General features: G+C 52.9%; 4 protein-coding genes across 4 annotated transcripts; 1 reads left to right on the forward strand and 3 right to left on the reverse strand.

Moving 5' to 3' along the window:
* Positions 1-3,011: 3,011 nt before the first annotated feature.
* On the reverse strand, positions 3,012-4,800 carry V2A60_002755 (Zn(II)2Cys6 transcription factor; the record flags this gene model as incomplete). The annotated part of the gene is made up of 2 exons (XM_083254101.1): positions 3,012-4,435; positions 4,608-4,800. 2 exons carry the CDS (start codon positions 4,798-4,800, stop codon positions 3,012-3,014), a joined length of 1,617 nt encoding a protein of 538 aa, XP_083110227.1.
* Positions 4,801-6,310: 1,510 nt separating this feature from the next.
* V2A60_002756 (permease for cytosine/purines, uracil, thiamine, allantoin-domain-containing protein) lies at positions 6,311-8,486 on the reverse strand (the record flags this gene model as incomplete). The annotated part of the gene is made up of 7 exons (XM_083254102.1): positions 6,311-6,670; positions 6,730-7,702; positions 7,794-7,911; positions 7,965-8,036; positions 8,094-8,180; positions 8,243-8,309; positions 8,376-8,486. 7 exons carry the CDS (start codon positions 8,484-8,486, stop codon positions 6,311-6,313), a joined length of 1,788 nt encoding a protein of 595 aa, XP_083110228.1.
* Positions 8,487-14,018: 5,532 nt separating this feature from the next.
* V2A60_002757 (uncharacterized protein) lies at positions 14,019-16,734 on the forward strand (the record flags this gene model as incomplete). Its single annotated transcript, XM_083254103.1, has 2 exons — positions 14,019-14,211; positions 15,494-16,734. The coding sequence occupies 2 exons, from the start codon at positions 14,019-14,021 to the stop codon at positions 16,732-16,734; spliced, it is 1,434 nt and encodes a 477-aa protein (XP_083110229.1).
* A 269-nt stretch (positions 16,735-17,003) lies between these two features.
* On the reverse strand, positions 17,004-18,099 carry V2A60_002758 (thiamine thiazole synthase; the record flags this gene model as incomplete). Its single annotated transcript, XM_083254104.1, has 2 exons — positions 17,004-17,098; positions 17,199-18,099. 2 exons carry the CDS (start codon positions 18,097-18,099, stop codon positions 17,004-17,006), a joined length of 996 nt encoding a protein of 331 aa, XP_083110230.1.
* Positions 18,100-19,455: the final 1,356 nt, after the last annotated feature.

Below are 19,455 nucleotides of genomic sequence, written 5' to 3' on the forward strand. Positions count from 1 at the left end.
AGCATGGCAGCCTCGGAGTGAAGCTCGGGCTCTTAACCCTTTCAGTGCTGAAAAAGGTCTCTAGGATCTTTTGGCCATGTATCGTACACGCCTCTCTGGTGCAAGCGATGCAACATGGCCCCAGCACTGCTTCAGACAGCTCGAAGAGGCCAAGCTCGACGGCCGCTAAAGTGATGCGGAAGCACCCGCGTCAGTTTTCTACTCGTTAGTGTGGGCCTTTGAACCATCTTCTGATGTGCTCTGTTTTCTCGCCAAGTAGTGCGGTAATATGTATGACCTCGTAGACTCGTCCCATGTCCAAATCGCTGTCCGTATCCGACAAACTGCGGAAAGGCGCAGTCACTCCAGGGCCATGTCAACTCACAGGTTTGTGATATGTATACCAGGCTTTGGCAAGCTAACCAGTTATGCTGGAACGGGTTCAGTTTGGCCTTGACGGTGACTGGGGTGGATGGGCGGCAAAATACTGTACGGCTGGACACCACGCTATCAACTGCAGTCCCGAGACTGACCGAGATTAGACCGATCATGATTCTATTAGGACTTGAAGCTGTCAATACTATGAAGGTCCATCTTACCTCCATGGTAAAAGCCTTAGTGATTCATTTTTCAGTCGAAATTGATACTCGGTCTATCAAGTTTCAATATCTCAGATCATACAGTATACCTGAATGCAGACAGTAGAGCCCAATGCCAGAAATGCAATGTCTTTTATCATGAGTTGATTGCAAAAGCCGCCGTGGAGGGACAAGCTGCGAGGTGGAAGGCTGATACTAGACTTTGGCATTTGTTGAAATCCTGCAGTTCAAGTGTTGGTGCTGCTGAGGGCTTTCAAATCTTCGCCATGAAGATGCGAATCTTTCTGCAAGATATCTGAGAATCTCTCCATCTTTCGACTTGATGTCTTTGATAAAAAAGATTCCTTTGTGCTCGCTCCTTGGGCTGTCAGATGCGTGATAAGATTCCAGATCAACACCTTTGTTCTCATCTCGACGAAGGGCTTTATCAGCGACACAGCTCCCCTCTGGCAACCAATCTTCGAGCAAGTTGAGAAACTTTCCATGTTGGCAGAATGTAGAGATACTTGTGTTTCAGTAAAGAACACACTGGCGAACAGTTATATTTTTGCCATGCTTCACTGGCCATACTTTGAAAAAATCGAATTGCCTCGAACTTGGCAAGGAGCCATAGGCTCATGAGCAGAAACTGTGCGTAATTACCTTGCAGCTCGACCGTGGCATCAGGTCTGATCTTACATTGCACGGGCTTGATCACCGCTCTTCCTTGAGAGACAAACATGAAGTCAGACAGAGTCGGGCTCTATCTGCGCCCCCCCTCTCCCCTCCACGGCTTGCCACAGGCTAAGTAACTCGAAGCTTTCTGTCGAAATGCTCGAGACTTCTCCAGAACAAAGTCGAAGCAAGTACCGGCAGGCAAATATAAAACGTTCATACAGACTCAAGTGCGAATAGCAAGGGGTGGCCCTTGTTATCGAATCGTTGCCTTCAAGAGCTCAGCAGAGTACCAACCTCGTTATTGGCTACTGTCGGCGGCCACGGTATGGGAGATCGGTGTGATAGGTAAGTATGGGCTTTGTATTCGCTCCCAGTAAAAATAAAAGATCTTGGTAGTGTGTATTTCGGTCGTATAGCTTAGCGCATATCGCATACCGTGGCAGCACCGACGAGGCAGAGAGCACTGAGCCATGGCGAGGTATGGCACAGAGGCCATATGGAAGTCTTCAAGTTAGAGGTCATGTCATAGTTTTCTCTCCAGGTGCGGTAAAGTGTGTGTTTTTATCGAAAACATTTCAGCAGATATCAGGCAGCGACGTGGTCTGAGTTCACAGAAGCCCATATAGTGCTATCCGGCAGCTCACTACAAAGGTCGTGATGCGACGCACGTGGACGGAAAACAGTTTGCAAAGACGCTACGCGCAGTTCCTGCCAATTGCATAAGATAGGAGGTCACAGGAGTAGATTTGCTGATTGCATCGCTCTCAATCGACAGCTTCATGGACAAGGTAGAAGGGGCGGCGGTTGTTCGCTCAAGACTGGTAGCTGGCTGATTATCAGTGGCAACATCGGTAAATGTTTCGTCATATATCGTCCCCGTTACATATATTGTCGTCTATTTATTCATCAGTACACCCGGTGCTGTAGACCCGAGCGACATATACCGCCGAAGTTTCCCGATGGCTCCTGTGCAAGTTAGAGAGTTCCGTCTTTGATAATTCTGAGAGAGTCCAGCTGCCAATATCCGTGACCACCACGTCTTATGATCTCGCCAGCCTGTGAGAAGAAAGAGTCCACGCGCAAGGCCACAGGCCGAAGAAGCAGCTTTCCGACGTAGCATTCCGTAGCCGCCAAACGCTGTAGGGATTGGTGAAAGCTCAAAAGAACATGATGAGCCACTTTAATATCGTCGGGGCCAGAGGCCACGATGAAGAGGTGAATCATAAAGTTTCCACACAGGATAAGTTGAGACCGTGCCACTGTGAGGGCGTTAGAAACATGCATGGCACAAGATTGCGGGAAACAACTTACGCCGGCCCCAGAAACCTTGTAAATCACCTTCCGTAACTTCATCCATGAATGTCGCAAATATCTGCATCTCATAAACAGCTTCGTGAAAATTCCGGCGCAGACTCGAATTAGGATCTACTCGGGCCGCCTTTGTGGCGGGAGACAGAATGGCGCGGAACAGTAAAACTTTGGCGGTGTGGTACATCAAATGTAGTGGACCTGGTAGATGAAACAGTTTAATTCACGTGTGAACGATGCAGCATGGAGCAGGAAACATACAGTTGTTATGGATAGCGGGCGCCGAATTGATTCGCCTGGTGGACAAGCACTGGGGAAGCAGACTAGACCAATCGCGTAGTTTCTCTCTTTGAATTGCCAGTGTGTGAGCAACATGGTCGGGGCCATGTGAATACCTCGCACCTGGATTTACAAGACTAATTTCAATCATCAGATGGATTTCAATGTTGCAATATATGGGAACGAAACTCACAAGCTGCAGTCGATGATTTCGCGTACAATTCTGGTGATGCGAACCATTTCCAAAAATCGTTGGCCAACAGCGACTTGAAATACAGAGGAGTCCGGATCAACCATGTGCTTCAAATCCTCGGGCACATCTTCATCGAAGCGGAGGTCCTCTATATCAGGCGGCGTCGTGTCGAAGGATTCACGATATATGTGAGGGGGGTTCCCATGGCAGACAGAAGTCCAGCAATCAGCCATGTATATTGCCCACCAGAGCTTCTTGCGAAGTTTCTTCTCCCATGGCTCTATATTCCAGTTGGAAGGATCTTGATGAAGGCCGCTCATCTGCGCATTGGAGACGGCTTGAGCCGCGAGGATCCAGATGCTAGGCGTCTCAACTGTATCGGTCCAAGGCGGGGTCATGTGGATCAGAAGCAAGCTCGCTTGCAGGTTGGCGAGGTTCGGGTTCTCGAGCTCACATCGCAGAGAGCTCTGCGCCTGCGTATGCAGCTCGTGTTGCTCCCAAGGACAAGGGCCCTTGAGGGATGGATCTCGGTTCCAGAATACAGTGGCCAGTGCGTACACGGCGCCGCGGAGCGATGCAGGAATCTTTTCCTTTGCGGAGTTGTAGAGACGGAGGAAGCGAACCTTGGAGACGACAGGATACACCGGGTGAACGTATTTGAAGTATAAGCGGACGAGATTGGGTCCATAGGGGTAGACTCTGGATTCAATGGCGAGGGATGCCTCTCGTTTGGGGCGGTTGGTGTACTCGGGGACTTCGTTTTCTAGGAGCAGGAAATGAACGGGGGGATCATTTGGGCGTGAACTGCCGGGATAGACCTGGAGGTAGTCGGCGTCAATCTCGTCAATCTCGCTGACGAGCATGTAGCGGAAGGAGTCAAGAACGTGAGTATCTTGTTCTGCAGCCGGACCCATGTAGTTGGCGGTCTTGTTCACATTGTCTTCGAGTGTATGGATGCGACCCGGGCCGTTTGTGGGCCAGATACCCATGCCCTCGACACTGCCGTTGGTGAATGTAGTGATGGTGGAAGGGGGAGGAAGAGTAACGGCAGTCTTGCGATCCTTGTCAGTGAAGGGGGGAGGCAGGGCTGCTTGCGAGGAAGGACGGGGACTTGCTTGCATTGGCGTTCGGGCTGCAGAGGGATGTGAGGGAGGGTTGGCGGGAGAAAAGGCATAGTGAGAGGAGCCGGGGCTGTCGTGTGAGGGCGTGGGCCACGAGGTCACGGCCGGCCGCGAGGTGCCGTTGGCGAAGAGATCCGGGCGAGGATGGCGGGATGAGTCTGCAGGAGATGAGATGGAGAGCGAATGAGGCGAGGCGGCATCGGGCGAGGCGTGATCAGCGGATGCCGTGTCACCAGCGTCCTTGTCGGCTAGTGTGCCGGAGGACAGGCAAGGGATGCCTCGTGTCTCACAGAATCGGCCTGAAAAAGCAAGGCCGGGTTAGCCATGTACATGCAGGATGCGAGGCAGTGAGCCAAAGATGATGGCAAGCCTCGCACTAGAGAAGCGAGGCGAAGCGGACAGGCCACAGGGCAACGAGCAAGCATAATTGAGGCGAGAAAGGCAAAGAGGGTGAAGAAAAAAAAAACTTACATGGCGGCTGGTCGGTGATGACGCACGCCGTCTTACGGCGGCGACATGCATCGCAAGGGCGATTCTTTCGACTTCTGCGCTCACGAGCCTGGCCGAAGCTGCTCTGGATGGTAAACTTGCGGCGGCGGGCTACGGAAGCTGAGGCTGCATCAGCCGGCGCAGGCTCGGGGGTGTCGGCGGGAGGACTGTGCATGTTCGGATGGTTTGCAGCCGAAACAAGAGCGCACAGAGACGGGTACTAGGGGAATACCCCGGACGAGGTAGGCGGGTAAACGAGATGAGAAAGATGTTCGGCCAACAAAGAACTCGGCCAAGGATGCAAAGGGCGGGCGGGCGTGGTTGCAGATGAGGCGGCCGAGCGTGAGGGAAGCCAAGATTGCAACGGCGGGCGAGGGGGGGAAAAAAAAAGTTGGCCGAAGAATGAGGAGTGGGGAGGGAGAGAGAGGGAGAGAGAGAGAGAAAGCGAGGAGAGAGAGCTGAGAGGCTGGAGGGGGCGAAGCGGCGGCAGGCTTGAACTGGCCGACGTACGACTTGCAGCTTTTTGGTGGGCACAAACGGAGTTTTAGGTTCTTTGCTGAAGACGCAGGATGACGACGACCTAATAATAGTACCTACCAGCCTACTAACCTAGCTAGGTACCTGCCAATGCCTATCGGCTGTTTACTGGCAAGAGAAGAGCTTGCAACTACTTACGGACTAAGGATACCTACTAAATAAACTACCCTCCTGGGTACTAGTCACCAAGTCCTTAGTTCGGTCGGTTCCTTGACACTTGGGTACTAATGAATTATTTAGGTATAGTATGTACCTAGCTGCTGATGATGATGCGCGCCTGGCAAGCAGAGGCACGGCACCACGAGCACACTTGGACTCCAACTCGCAGAAACCGATTCAATACCCATCATCTCGACAAATTCATTTACCTCGAGGCATGATCTCAGCAGTACAGAGTAAGAAGCTTCTCATTGCTTTATAATCATCCCGCCAGGTTTTGTCTGACCCCAGTACCCGTTTAATAATTAGCGGCATGACCGCTGTAACCCGCCCTATTTTAGCGGCCTGTCGACATGCTAATAAGCGGGACTGTCGGCTAGGGACTCCGTACTCCGTAGTTTGAGAGAAGTACCGACGTACCTAATTCAGGCTTGTCAACCAAGGCGAAATGCCCGTGATTCATGGCAAGGAATCATGATGGGAAAAAAAAGGAGAAAAATAAAGGAATCAAAATGGAAATGGAGTCAAAAAGAGAACCTGACAAAGAGGAAATCAAAACGTAAACCCAAAATCATCCATCACCGTCTCAATCCACTTATTACAGACGAATTCCCAACATCACCACTCTTACCCATCCAGTAACGGAGCGTCTCGTTCCGCCGCTTGTGGATACAGCCTCGTGTGGTGCCTGCAAGAGTTGGCCGACGATGCCACACCACGAGTCAATTCTTGGCCATTTCTCCCGAATTCCCCATCTCCACCACGGCTGCGATACCCACGCCCATTGATTGTTTCAATCCATCAATGTTCATGCCATTACTAAAAAAGAACTAAGTATATGCGGGGAATCGCCCACCGTCAACCTGAAAATGCTTCTGCACCTGGCAAACACTCAAACAAACACACCGCCATTGACAATGCTCCACGCAACAGTCGAAATAGCGTCTCGCCTACTTTGGTGAGCCAAGTCGTCCGTCTTGGCCTCTCTCTCAACGTTGCTCTATCACTACTGCCGGCTCCGTGGTATGAACCCCTGACCCCCTTGCTTCGATCCTCTTATTCTCGTCCCCGACATTCGCCGCGGCCATTCGCCCCGATTCCGACAAGCTGACGTCCCACCGGTCGCTATAGTACCTTTGCACCTCCGCGGCCGCCATCTCGTTCTTGACAAACCCATCTACGGCCCGTGCCGGGAACGCCTTGTGTAGCGCCACAAAGACGAGGCCGCTCGAGAAGAATCCGTACAAGTAATTAGTCATATACAGCTCTCGAATGCTGTCCGGCACGCTGACCGAGCTGTTGACAGAGGCGACAAAGCCTGGCAAGCACGGGCCGACGCCGATTGCCCACTGTTCGATATGGCGTTAGCGACTGCTCCTCACATTACTCAACTGGATGTGATACTTGCCGCAATGGGTGCTCTCCAGTTGACGCCGTTGCTATACCAGTATTTGCTCGACGGGTCGCCTCGGAACAGATCGTCGACATCCAACTTCTGTCGGTGCACAATGTAGTAGCTCGCCACCATCATGCCTGTCATGGGCGCCAGAAAAACACCATACCCGGACATGACCGAGATGAAAATGGTCGCCGTGTCTACCATGCGCCACGGATTCACAATGGGGCTTATCATCGCCGTGATGTAGGCGCCACGGCGAATGTTGAGGAACCGCGGGAAGACAGCCGCCAAGTCTATGCCTCCTGCCAGCGCGTTGCCGAGAACGTTACTGCCCAGCTGGGAAAAGGTCAATGCCAGACCCGAAAAGAAGACGCCGGCGCGAGCCCCCGGCGTTGGATTCCTGCGGACAACCCGCGCTAGGAGTCCCGGGAGAAACCAGTGCTCCTTGCCAAGGCGGTCTTGCGTCGCGGCGACCACCAGGATGCCAATGATGGACGTGCCGATGCTATAAATTGGATACGCAATGATCTGGCCCCATTTGGCGTCTCGGGGTGAGCGCGCCAGGCGAGTGTAATCGTTCTGGTTGAGGATGCCGGCCGCAATCGAACCGACCGTCGCAACAATGCCAGAGACCATGACCCACGCGGTGCTGTTGGGACCACTAGGAGGGTTCGGCTTGTCTTCGGTAATGGTGCTTCCAAATCCGCTCGGTCCCATTGTCGACAGAGCCCAGATCAAAAGGGCGATATAAAAGACGAGTGCAACGAGGGATGTGCTGTTCAAGAACCACTGCAGACGATGCGGCCGGATCCATATGAATGGAAGGCTGATGGCGCAAAATATGACGTACGACATGAAGCGCGCCGTCGTCAAGTGAGCGCGCCGTGGCATGGTATTGTTGATGTGACGATCGACGCTGGGATCCAATGCCAGGACGATCAGATGGAAGCACTGTCCGCCAGTCCATGCTTGAGAGGCATACCTGTTGCAAGGTTAGTGAGTCTTTTTTGAGTGACCATTTTCGTAGAGCAAAAGATGAGCCACTGACCAAACTATGACATGCGTTAGCAAACAGGAGATGATGATGTGTAGGAATACTCAACGCACCTATTGAAAGAAATATGCGGTTCCAGATGGTGAACTGAGACCCCCACATGCCCCAGATCGATCGACTGATGACGGGAAATCCGACTTGAGCAAGGTTAGTTGAGGACTCTTGGATGTCAGGCAGCCTCGTTGCTCACTGTGATACCGAGGGCCTGCCATGGAATTGGCGAGGACCGCAGCCAACGCTATCAGATTCCCAGCCACGATGCCTGCATTGCGCTAGTTAAGATCTGATTGTCCGAGGCCAAGCGACAAATAAAACTTACAAATGACGGCTTGCCACCAAGAAAGGCCGAGCGGGATGAGTGCACTCCCGGTGATGAAGGTCGTCGTGTTGCAGTTAATGACAAGCCCTATCATGAATGCGGTCAGCCATGGTCGGTGAGAGTGCTGTTGAATTTGGGGAAGATGGTACAGAAATCGTGAAAGGATCTCAGGTTCCACGTCCGCCGTTCCTTCTCCACGGGCCTGACATCATCGTTCTGGAGAATTGTACAGTCAGTGAATCAAGCATCACTCGTTGACGTTTTGGAAAGGGGATGGCTCACAATCCATTGCGACACCGAAGATAGCTCAGCAGCCCTCATGAGTGCAGAGAGACGCTCCGTGAAGCGGCGAGGGCGGCGTCGTGCCCCTTCTGAGGGGGTGGTCGACGACATGGTCGACCTCTAGCTTTATCAACGCCGCAGCTGGATTTCCTTTTCGCGCCGTGTCGCGCACCAAATGCAGGCGAGAACAAAATAGGCGGCGACTGGCAGGCAGGTGACAGGTTTCTGCGAGGAACTTTTTTTCTGTGCAGCGTGGTTGGTTCGGAGTAACCTAAGCAGGACCGATTGGCCCTCAAAGTGAGCAAGGTCTCAGAGCCATATAGATCTGCGCTGCAAAGCCAAGGATGAGGCTTGGGATAAGTGCACCAGAACGGCAGCCTGCTCTCTTTTCTCGATGTAAGAAGCGCTTCACTCTGTTCTCGACGTGCGATGGCGCATATAGGCAGTGCATTTCGTTGAACCGAAGAAGAAGCGGAACTAGGTAGAGTTGGAGGCCCGAAGGGGGCCAAAGGAGCTAACCATCTCCACCCACTCAGTTGAATAACTAACTAGTACCGGGGCACGCCTCAGTGGGCTTTACTGAGTACTAGTAGACGGACGCGCGGTCGCGCTGGGGTTGGCTGTCAAACTGGCTTCTCGATTGGCTCGCAACTGCGTAGGACACGGTTTGAAATTGGTCTGAAAATACTCCGAGTACAGCTGAGGCTCCAGTCGCGCTGATCTCCCCACCACTGCGTTTTGTTGGTCAGCCGTATTGGGGAGTTTGACTGGTTCACTTGCGGCCTGCTCTACACCTAGCAGAGTTATGCATAGATGTATACATCCCGGCATATTACGGCAACAGCAAGACTACTCTTGATGAATCCCCAAAGAATATCGACTTGAGGGGCTGATCGCAAAGACGAAGTTGCGCTACGAGAACCGTTGCACTGCCTTGCGCTGTGGAAACTCCGATTACGTCATCGGGTCTGGGCTGAGCATTTACTTTGTTGAAAGCGAAATCCAATAGCCTGTGCTAACAAACATTGTTAAATTCCCGAAGATGGATGGGGAGAGGCTTGACTCATGTCCTATATCCAAGCAAGCCCGGCAAGCGAGTGTATGAAATCTCAAGACTTTGCCGCACGTCCAACGCGATGCGAGGTCTGACGCAGGTACCCCCTCGTCCCCTGTACATGTGCCACGCCCCCACTACCTTGTGTAACGGGTTCGTGCACACGATATGTGCAATATACTAAATTTATACTCTGTATATACGGATAGAGCATGTACGAACAAGTTTATTTTAGAAGCGTAATAACTTTGTTGTAACTTTGTTTCAAGATACTTTGATGCTGTTTTTTTCTTTTTTTTTTTTAGTGGGAACCACTGCTAGCACCAGATTTGGCAAGTTCATGGCCCGAGAACTACTTGGACATACTCATGGGTTGGAGATGGTAGTTGCGATGAAACCCGGCAGCAAAGTACAGCGGATAAAACAGCGCAAAACATACCTGATTACTGCTAGTCACACATTTGCCGATCCCAGACCGGTCTGGGATGCGCCATGGTTGCAGTGGATGAAACGTAACGGCCGCGACACACTGGACAGAGAAACAAGTAGTCGGCCGCGCGTGCAATTCATCGCATGCTAGGCAGAGGAGCGTCTCTTTTATTGGGCTACCCATGAACGTGTCAGACGCTAAACGCATTTGCTCACTTTGAAAAAAATTCCCAAAATTAGGAAAGCGAATGGCGGTGGCTCTTTCTTTCTCTCTCTTCCCAACCTGGATACTTTGTTTCCCAGCACATGAGGCGTAAAGCAATGAGGCCAGGATTTTTTTTATCATCTCGTTTGACCTACTATGTATGAGCAGTTCGCGAACTTACTCTCACAGGTCTATATAATCATGTGTCGTGATTCCGCAAAATCAGAGACACGGACCTGCCCTGACAAGGACCCTTGCTCGTTTCTGTCGAGCGCAGCTTTCGGAAGTAACACGCGGCGTTTTTTTTTGAAAGCCTTTACCCGATTCCTCAACTGAAGAAAAAAAAGAAAAAAAAACCCACTGCGAAACCGTACGAAGTAGAAGCTTGTAACGCATGATTGCGGGCTAAAGGGGGCGGCGGGGGGCTTCGGTGCGTCAGGCCGACCTGGCAGTCAGGACAATGGCGACCTACGACTTCTGTTCGAGCTGGTGGTTGCGGCTTGGAACGACAAGTTACGGGTATGCGAAAAGGGCCGCCGCGGCGTCCCCTTGATAGGCACCCGAGGCGGGCTTGCGGTGATGCCCGATTACTTTGGCCAACTTCGCGGCGTGTGTGTACAAAGGGGGCCGTCAGCCCGTCAATTTGTCCTGGCATCTTGCCGTATGAGCCATACTCAAGACTTGGCAAGCATGGATGCCAATCCGACTTCTCCTAATCTTTGGTGGGAAGCGGCAATCCAAGTAGCAGCAGTGTGACGAAGGGGGCCGGGCGGGACGAATATGAGTAACTCGGTCAAGGATATTGACGTCATTTTATTTGCTGGAAAGAGATAGAGCTCTCTGGGCCATCCATGTTCTTTTCCCGCGGCCTGTCTTCATCAGCCCAAACGTTCTCATGCCCAACCGCCCTCGGCCATGAAAGTTTCATGGCTGTCCACCGTAGAGAACCATTGTCGTCCCGGCACGCCAATTCAGCGTCGATGGAGCTTCACCCTTCCCTCAGCATCCCTCAAAGTTCGCCTTGGCTTTTGAAATTTACGAGTCCCGGTACCTTTCTGGCGCGTTTGTATGAAAAATGTGCGCAAAGTCCATGAATCCGACTGGTTGTGAGGTGGCAGGACATTGAAAGAGGGGGAGGGAGGTAGGGTGAAAACCAGGCAAAGAATTGCCGGCCCACCAGTCAGGGTTCTGAATAGCTACAGGAAAATGTGCCGCCGAGATTGCCTAGTAGGTTAGGGCAAGGTACTGAATTGAAGCACCAAAGGAACAACACTCGACTGAAGACGTCGAGATGGTTGAACCCCCCACCCCTCACACTCCCTGATCTTTGAAGTTCTTGCCATGAGATTGCGCCGATATATCTACCTCTCAGGGCATCGACTCGATATACCAAGTCACCGTCTTACACTTCGTAGCCAGTCTGATATCGCCAGTCACCAGATTCTCCCACCAAGGACTGTCACTCCGCAGCGTGAACTTTGCCTTTCGCCTACAGTGACCATTCATTTGTTCCTGCAAAACTTGCCAATTGGAAATCAGTTAAGCCCGGCCCTTCTGTTCTTCTTTTTTTCGTCTTGGTCAGCCTCGGCGGCAGTGAAGGACACGCCGGTTGGAACAAGTGTGCAATATACGTGGAGACTGCTCATCCATCTGACGGTCATGACATTCTTGGACAATGGCCTTCCTACACAGCCCCTCCTCGGGGTGGAAATTACTGCCAATGGAGCCAAAAGATAAAAGCCTGCAGACTATTTGGTCCACTTTATGAAGCAGTATGGGCAGCATCCAGCACTACCTCGGCGAAAAGCCCGGCTCTTTTGCTTGATATACATGTACTGAGCTGCTTTGCAGGATTAAATGGCATGATCTCGACTAGGAGTATCCTGGGGGGCTGGATAGAGGCGGCAGATCGCCGGATATTGTAAGTTTTGTTCAAGTTATGCAGATGCTGCGTCAGACGTTCAACTCCAGCGACAGTCATTTCGGCCTCATCCGCACTGCACCTATCTTCCTGCTGGTATCTTTGCTAGTTCAATCTCTCCGATTTACTTTAGTACGCCGATTGAGTCGACTTGATGATTGTGAGTGGATGAATTTGTGATACTTCTCATCTAAAAACCACCTTTTTCTAGCGTGCCATGTACCCCAGTTGCGCGATTTGCACGGCGTCTGGGACCCAAAGAGCCTCCGTCGGAAGCATTGTCCAGAGCGACACTAATCTAACGGAGATCAAGATGTAGCCATACTTCTCGCTCAGGCATTTGCAGTCTTCAAGAACATAAACACCAGTGCATCTGCTTTTCGCCGCAATGCTACATCGATCTACTGTGTCTTTTGTCATACATTCAGGCAGATGCTGGCATTCCCAACTGGCTTGCGTGGTGGGATGGATTCATTGAAGAGTTTTGTCCCAGGTGGAGGGTTTTTAGCAGAATTGGGCGGATATTGCAATCACGAGCTCCCTCACGCAACAGCAACCTGCGCACATACCAGCAAGCTTATTACACACTCGCAGAGTGTCTTCTCCCGTGTGTTGTTAGGACCGTTTGTATATATTGTACTCACCACTTGCATGCGCATAGAAGATGATCGAAAGCCTGCCGACCACTTTCTGGCATTATCAGAGTCAACCTTCATTTGCAAGGAGGAACTGCGAATCGATTGATCATCTGTCCAAAGTATAGGTTAAGTGAGATTGCTGAGGAACTGCGAATCGATTGATCATCTGTCCAAAGTATAGGTTAAGTGAGATTGCTCTGTAGCGAAAGAGGCTGTAACGCGGGCCGCATAGATATTCTACGGATACCAACTGTGTTGGTTTAATAAAAGGGCTTAGTGGAGGGAGAAGATGCTCGAAGTTAACCGATATACTTGTCATATTCCAGAACTTCTCTTGAAAATTTTGCCCAGCTTCAACCTTGTCGTGTGAGTGGCGCTTCGTGCCTTTGGCTCCCGGGTATGACCAGTAGCAGCGAATCATGAAATAAATTTTTTTTAAATGTGCTCGCGCTATGGCCTCAAGTCAAGCCAGCCCGGGAGGTTGACCCGGCCGGCTCATGTACCAGCATCAACAGGGTGTGTGACGCAGCGATAAGTGTGTTGATCAGGTTGGACTTGTTTTATGGACATGAGAGTCTTTCGCATTGGTCGCGTACGCTAATACAGCCCTCTCAATATTCACTTGATGACACTCTCTAGAATCATGAGTTTCTCCAGAAGCCTCGGCTTCAACGTTGTTGGCAATCGCTAATTTCAAGGTGACGAGGTTTTGCTCGGTTTCCTGTATCGGCGTTGACGCCATCTGCGTTCATTGATAATGGGCGGGAAAACGTTTTGACAACAGCCACGGCGCCACGCTTGGTAATTATCACGCCCTGCGCCTTTGCGTGCTCCGAAACCGCACAGCTTAGAAATATCCATCGTGCATTTCATCGCTGCCCCCAGCAAGAGATCCCCAAGCCGACCCGAGCTCCGTCTCAGCTGAGGCGCCGAGGCCGAGCCTCATTCGCCAGGGTAACTGCTGCGCGACCCACTCACTCCGAAGCCGAAGCCGACCCCATACTTGGGCTCCATTCACATTGACAGTGACCTGAGTCAATGTGAGTGCGGCGTGAATCGAGGCCGAGTCTGCCAAGAAATTAACGATCGCTGACCGAGTGAGTCGCAGTTCATCACAAGGTTTGTGGCCGAAGGGCGCGTGGCTGCGCACGCAATGCCGGCCGGCGCTTGGAAAGTGACGAATACGGATATGCATTTATTTATCTATATATATAAGGGGCGCGCTTTCCTGATCAAGCCCAATTGTTGATATGCCAAACCAATATTCGGTCCTGTCAATTAGCTTCTGAAATAAAGACAAAGAAGATTTAAAAAGTCACCAAGCAGCCTCGTCACAAAAATTATACAATCAACAAAGGCCTTCCAAACCAAAAAGACAGCCACCAAAACCACAACAATGCCATTCTTTAAAAAGTCAAAGACGGCAAACCTCGGGTCGACAGCTTCCGAAGTCACTCTCGTCGATCCGTCTGCCAACCAAGCAGTGGCCAAGCACACGTCGCAGACTGTCAAGCCCAAGTCCGCGCATCCCAAGCAGAAGCCCCTGTCGTCGGAGAAGGATAAGTGGAATACCATGGAGGCTAGGTTAGGTGAGAACTCGTGCGATTACATGTGATGTATCATTTCGCTAATTTTTTTTCTTCTTATTTGCAGCTTATATTATCAACAAGTGAGAGACGGCCAGCGGTTTGGACGGATGGCGCTTTAGACAAGATACCACGACATGAAATCACGATAGACGTCAGCTTTTATTTTACTTGCTTGTTGCATTCGTTGCGCTTTATTCCGGTCATTTCACGACTTGAGTTAATATCATAATTCATTTTTCCCTTTTTTTTTAACCTTTCAAGCCCCTTGTCGGAAAATTGTGACAGTTGGTAGCCCGATTCGGCTGGCCGACCGGTACTGCACCCGGCATAAAGGCCATGCTCCACATATTCGGACTCCGGTTATAATGAGCAAACTCGGCGAGCCGATCTGGGTTATACCAGGCGCAAACCCTGGCTCATTATTGCAACCCAATCATGCTTCCCAAGAAATGTAGAAGAGAGGGAAAAAAATACAAAAGAATCCATGATTTGAGCGAGTAGGTAGAGTTAGCGTGGCCGGAGTTTCACCAACCGGAAGAGGCTGACACCCCACGTCGCGGGTTCCCTGCTGACAATGAGTCACGTGAAGCATCGGCTCTGCCAACAACTCTACCCCAAGCTCAGGAGTGAGATGACGAGGCCGTGAGACGGCGAGGCTTGCTGGTGGCGCTGCTGTTTTGAACAAATCTCACTACGAATTGACGCTCATTGACTCAATCTCATGATCCGGAATTATCGGCCCGGCATCATTGAAATACACATCAATCGACGCCACCATAGAGGAGCCACCCCCACCATCGAACCCCTCACCGAGGAGTGTCATTCATAGCTGTGCATGGTTGAGCTGTGCCCGCCATCGATATGAAATCGCCGGGAAAGCCGTCGGCGGCAAGCATCGTCTTCGTGCAGGAGGATCCGACGACGGTTCAGCGCTTGAGAAAATGGGCACCCAAGACAAAAACCGGGTGCAAGACCTGTCGGTTCGTTTATACTCGCGCACTGTAGTCCGTGTACGCGGCTGGTCGCAATCCAGATGCTCATTTCTTTTCTTCACTAGTATCCGGCGGGTGAAATGCGATGAGGGCAGACCGTCCTGCAAGAAATGTACGTGACCACGAAACAAACTCGATGGGCTATCGAATGGAATTCCTTGAATCTCACACGACGCATCCAGGCATCTCAACAGGCCGCACATGCGACGGCTATGAAACCCCGGCAGCGGTGCCAGATCCAGCAGGGTCACCACCAGCGATGTCGACAGAGCAACTAATGCGACTTCTAGACCAGCCAGCGCATGCCTCGGGTCCCATCTACGGCGGCTCCAGCCGTGCCGAGAAGGAGGCCTTTTTCCGCTTCTACAACCTGACGGTCAAGCAGGTGGCGGGCAAGACGGACACCATGTTCTGGAAGATCAACCTGCCGCAGCTGTCGCAGGCGCAGCCGGTGCTGTGGCACGCGTCGCTCGCGCTGTCGGCCATGCAGCTGCGCGAGACGATCCACGACAAGACGGCGCTGGCGCACCAGACGCGCCAGGATCACTTCAAGTTTGCGCTGAGCCAGTACAGCAAGTCGATTGCGCAGCTCGTCAAGCTGTCGGGCAAGACGGACATGACGGGCAACGACCAGGAGGCCGTGCTGACGGCGTGCATCGTGCTGAGCTGCTTCTGCCTGATGCAGCTGGAGAACCGCGACGCCCTCATCCACTCGCTCTACGGCCTCAAGCTGACGCGCCAGTGGAACTTTGCCAAGCGCGCCACGAACCCCAAGCTGTCCGAGAGCGCCCGCTCCACTGCCGACTACCTGACCGCCATGATGAAGTACTTTGAGATGAGCTTTATGGAGCAGGCGACGGAGCCTCCCACCCCGGAGGAAGAGGCGGCCGGCCTGCCGGCGCGGGTCCTGACCATCAGCCGCCTCCCAATCGGGCGCCACCGGGTGACGCCCGACGCCGGCGAGTGTCCGCTCACGATCCGCCTGTGGTGCGTCAAGGGCCAGGTCGACCTGCACCTGCGCTTCGTGGAGGACCGGCAGATGCCCAAGGACGAGTTCATGGCGCAGTTCGAGACGGTCATCATCACGGCGCAGGACATTATCCGCGACATCAACGCCACGTCCAAGGTGGACCAGGAGTGCACGCTGGCCGCCACGTTTGGCGCGACGCCGTTTGTGCCGCAGCTCGTGCAGCCGCCCATCGCGTGCTCCGACCGCCACCGGTTGCAGACGGCCACGGTGCTCGTCACGGGCGGCGAGTGGCCGTCCGACATTGGATACTTTGACACGACGGTCCTCGGGTCCAAGTTTGAGCGCGGCGCGCTCGTGCCCTACGGCTCGCTCGTCTGGGACGACCGCATCGCCGCGGGCGGCTGCGACTGCGGCTCCGACGGCGTGCGACTATGCCGCGAGCACGCGACGCCCAACATCAAGCAGGACTTTATGCGTGAGGAGGGTATCAAGACCCTCTTCAAGGACCTGGGCGACGTGATTCGGCGGTGGCCGGTGCACATGGTTACTATGAACTGGTAACTGCCCGCAAGAGATAACATATACGAATATAAATATATACATAGCTACTCAGGATACCATGGCAATTTTTGTTTTACGAGGGAAATACGTTTTAAGCACGGGGAAGCCGCAGTACATAGTTGAAAGTCCACAATTTTATTCATTCTTTGACGGAGTTGGACAAATCCATTAGATAGTGACAGTGAAATGCAAAGGCACATGGAGAAGCGGGCTCTCGTGTCTGGACCCTGCCCTGTAGCGTGCTTCTGTTTGGCTTCTGTTACCTTGGCTTAGAGCTCGTTCTCCTTCTTGCGGATGTCAAAGACCTTGAGGGCCTCCTCGGCGGCCTTGAGACCAGAGAGGGCCATGGCGCCAAAGGTAGGACCTAGCGCGTGCGTTAGTTGTAGACCCGAAAACGAGAATTGAAGCAAGACCGAAAAGAATGGGATAAAAATGAAAATAAAAGAAAGGCGAGCTCAACGTACCCATGCGGTTGGCACCGTCCACCTCGGACAGCTCCATGCCGCCGACAATCAGGCCCGGCACAATCTCGCGCGTGCCCTTGACGATGGCGTCCTCGGCCGTGTTCATGTCGAGGCCGCGCATGCCGCCGAGCTTCTCGATGCGCTGCATGCTGACGAGGCGCTTGACGCAAAAGGCGCCCATGGGGCCGTCGTGGCCGGTGGTGGAGATGATGAGGGGCGCGTTGATGGTGTTGGGGTCCATGCAGGACTGGTCGTCGTGGTGCATGGAGACGAGGGTCCAGTTGGTGACGACGCCGGCGATGCGGACGTTGGCCGGGTCGTCGCCGTCGCGGGCGGCGCGCGTGATGAGGTCCTCGACGCAGGTGGCGTTGAAGAGCTTGATGTTGGGCATCTGCAGCACCTTGGACATGACGGTCGAGGTGAAGAGGGCGGCGTGGCGGACGACGACGTAGGCGCCCTCGTCCTCGTACGGCACGCCAACCTCGCGCAGGAAGGCGTCGGCGGGCTTGCGCATCACCATGGCGGAGAAGAGCTGGCCGCCGAGCCACGCGCCGCCACCGGGGCTGACCGAGGCCTCAATGATGGCGATCTTGAGGTCCGGGCGCTTCTTGCCCAGCACGTAGGCGGCCGACAGGCCGCACGAGCCGGCGCCGATGATGACAATGTCAGACTCGGCGTACGTGTCCAGGTCCTGGAAGTAGCGGCGCGTCATGGCCCGCGAGACCTGCGACTCGCGGATCGGCGCAAACTTGAAGCTGTCCCACTGGCCGAGCATGTCATCGATGGCGATGCGGCTGGTGTCGGGGAAGCTGCCCGGCACGGCCACGGCGTGGCTCCCGTTGCCCTTGGACACGGGAACGGCGGCGTGCTGGGGGGGAGAGATGGCGGCAGGAGGGCTCATTTTTTTTTGTGTGGGATTGCAGGATCACCTGTGACGGTTAGGATGATGATGTCCTGTGAGAGACGAGGGGGACAAAAGGGGGAGGCATGATCCTTTCGCTGGTATTATCCAGATCAAGTTGAAGGCCGTATAATCTCAGCCACGCCCGCCTCTTCGACCTCGTTTCCGTGGTGCCGTACAAGGTACGGTAGTGGGAGACAAGGACGCAGAGACGGGCAGGCACCGGCTCATGCTGCAACACTTTACCTGAAAGAGGATAACATGATCTCAAGTCTGGACAGAGTACCACCGAGAGGCCGCCATGATGAGGGCCATTGTCCCGGGCAAGGGAGGGTAATCAAATACCAAAAGACGTTGTGCTTTGTATCTGCGTGTCGTGTAGAGAAGAGTGTTAGCCATCCATTACTTTTTTTTTTTACCTGTCATGCACCTGCCAGCCGCCGAGATGTGGACGAACTTATTGGATGGTTTGAGATTCTTTTTTGTTACTGTTTTCAATCTTGTCACTGATGAAAATCGAGGTGAAGAAGAAAGAGTTGGAAGCAAAAGAAAGGGCCGCCATGCGTCTTTTTTATATCATTACTCCTCTTTTTTTGCGCCCTTGCCTCTTCTATTGGACGACGACCCGAGTCTGGCCATGTCTATGACAACGCAAAGGAACAACCCCTCCGACTGAGGGGTTTTCGGAGGGGGGGCCAAGCCGCTCAAGCACTCCACACCGGACACGGCAATTGCGCTTAGAGGCGGGCAGGAGGGGTCCTCGATTGCCAATCCGTTGCTAAAGGAGTTTGTGGGACTGGGAAGGGGTGGGAAGGACAGGCTGGATGGGTGGGTGGGTGCTTTGACTTGCATCATTTACAGCAAAAGCCATCTTTGCATGAGTGAGTGTTATCTGTTAGAGCTTGGATAGAGCTACGCGGACGGCATCTCGAGATCGAGACGAACAGGTCGGGCCAGCCCAGATTTTGGGTCCGAATGCGGCGCCGTTGCTAGCGCTGGCCAACGTCTCACATGGCGGAAAGAGAAAACGTTGAATTTTGAAGTGGAAATTGAGTCATGTCGACTCATAATTATGGTTATTCTATTCGTCTATAAGCTCCTCTTAATTGTGGCCCTCGTACGAGGACGGGAGCGTTCCAGCTTCCCTAACGCCCCTGGACATCAGCTGGCCGGTGGATGAGTTAAATTGACGAGCGGTTTGTGAATTTATCTTTTCAGGGAGTTTACAATGGGCGTATTCATTCGGTGGTTTCATTTCCGTGCTCGGTGATGAACAAAGTGGGAGCATGTCTTCTGGGTTGGAGGACAACAGTCCAATCATCCAGAGATTCCAAGATGCATTTTTCGCTTCATCAT

This window comes from Cordyceps javanica, chromosome 2 (genome assembly GCF_051103115.1).
Source record: "Cordyceps javanica chromosome 2, complete sequence".
Taxonomy (NCBI): domain Eukaryota; kingdom Fungi; phylum Ascomycota; class Sordariomycetes; order Hypocreales; family Cordycipitaceae; genus Cordyceps; species Cordyceps javanica.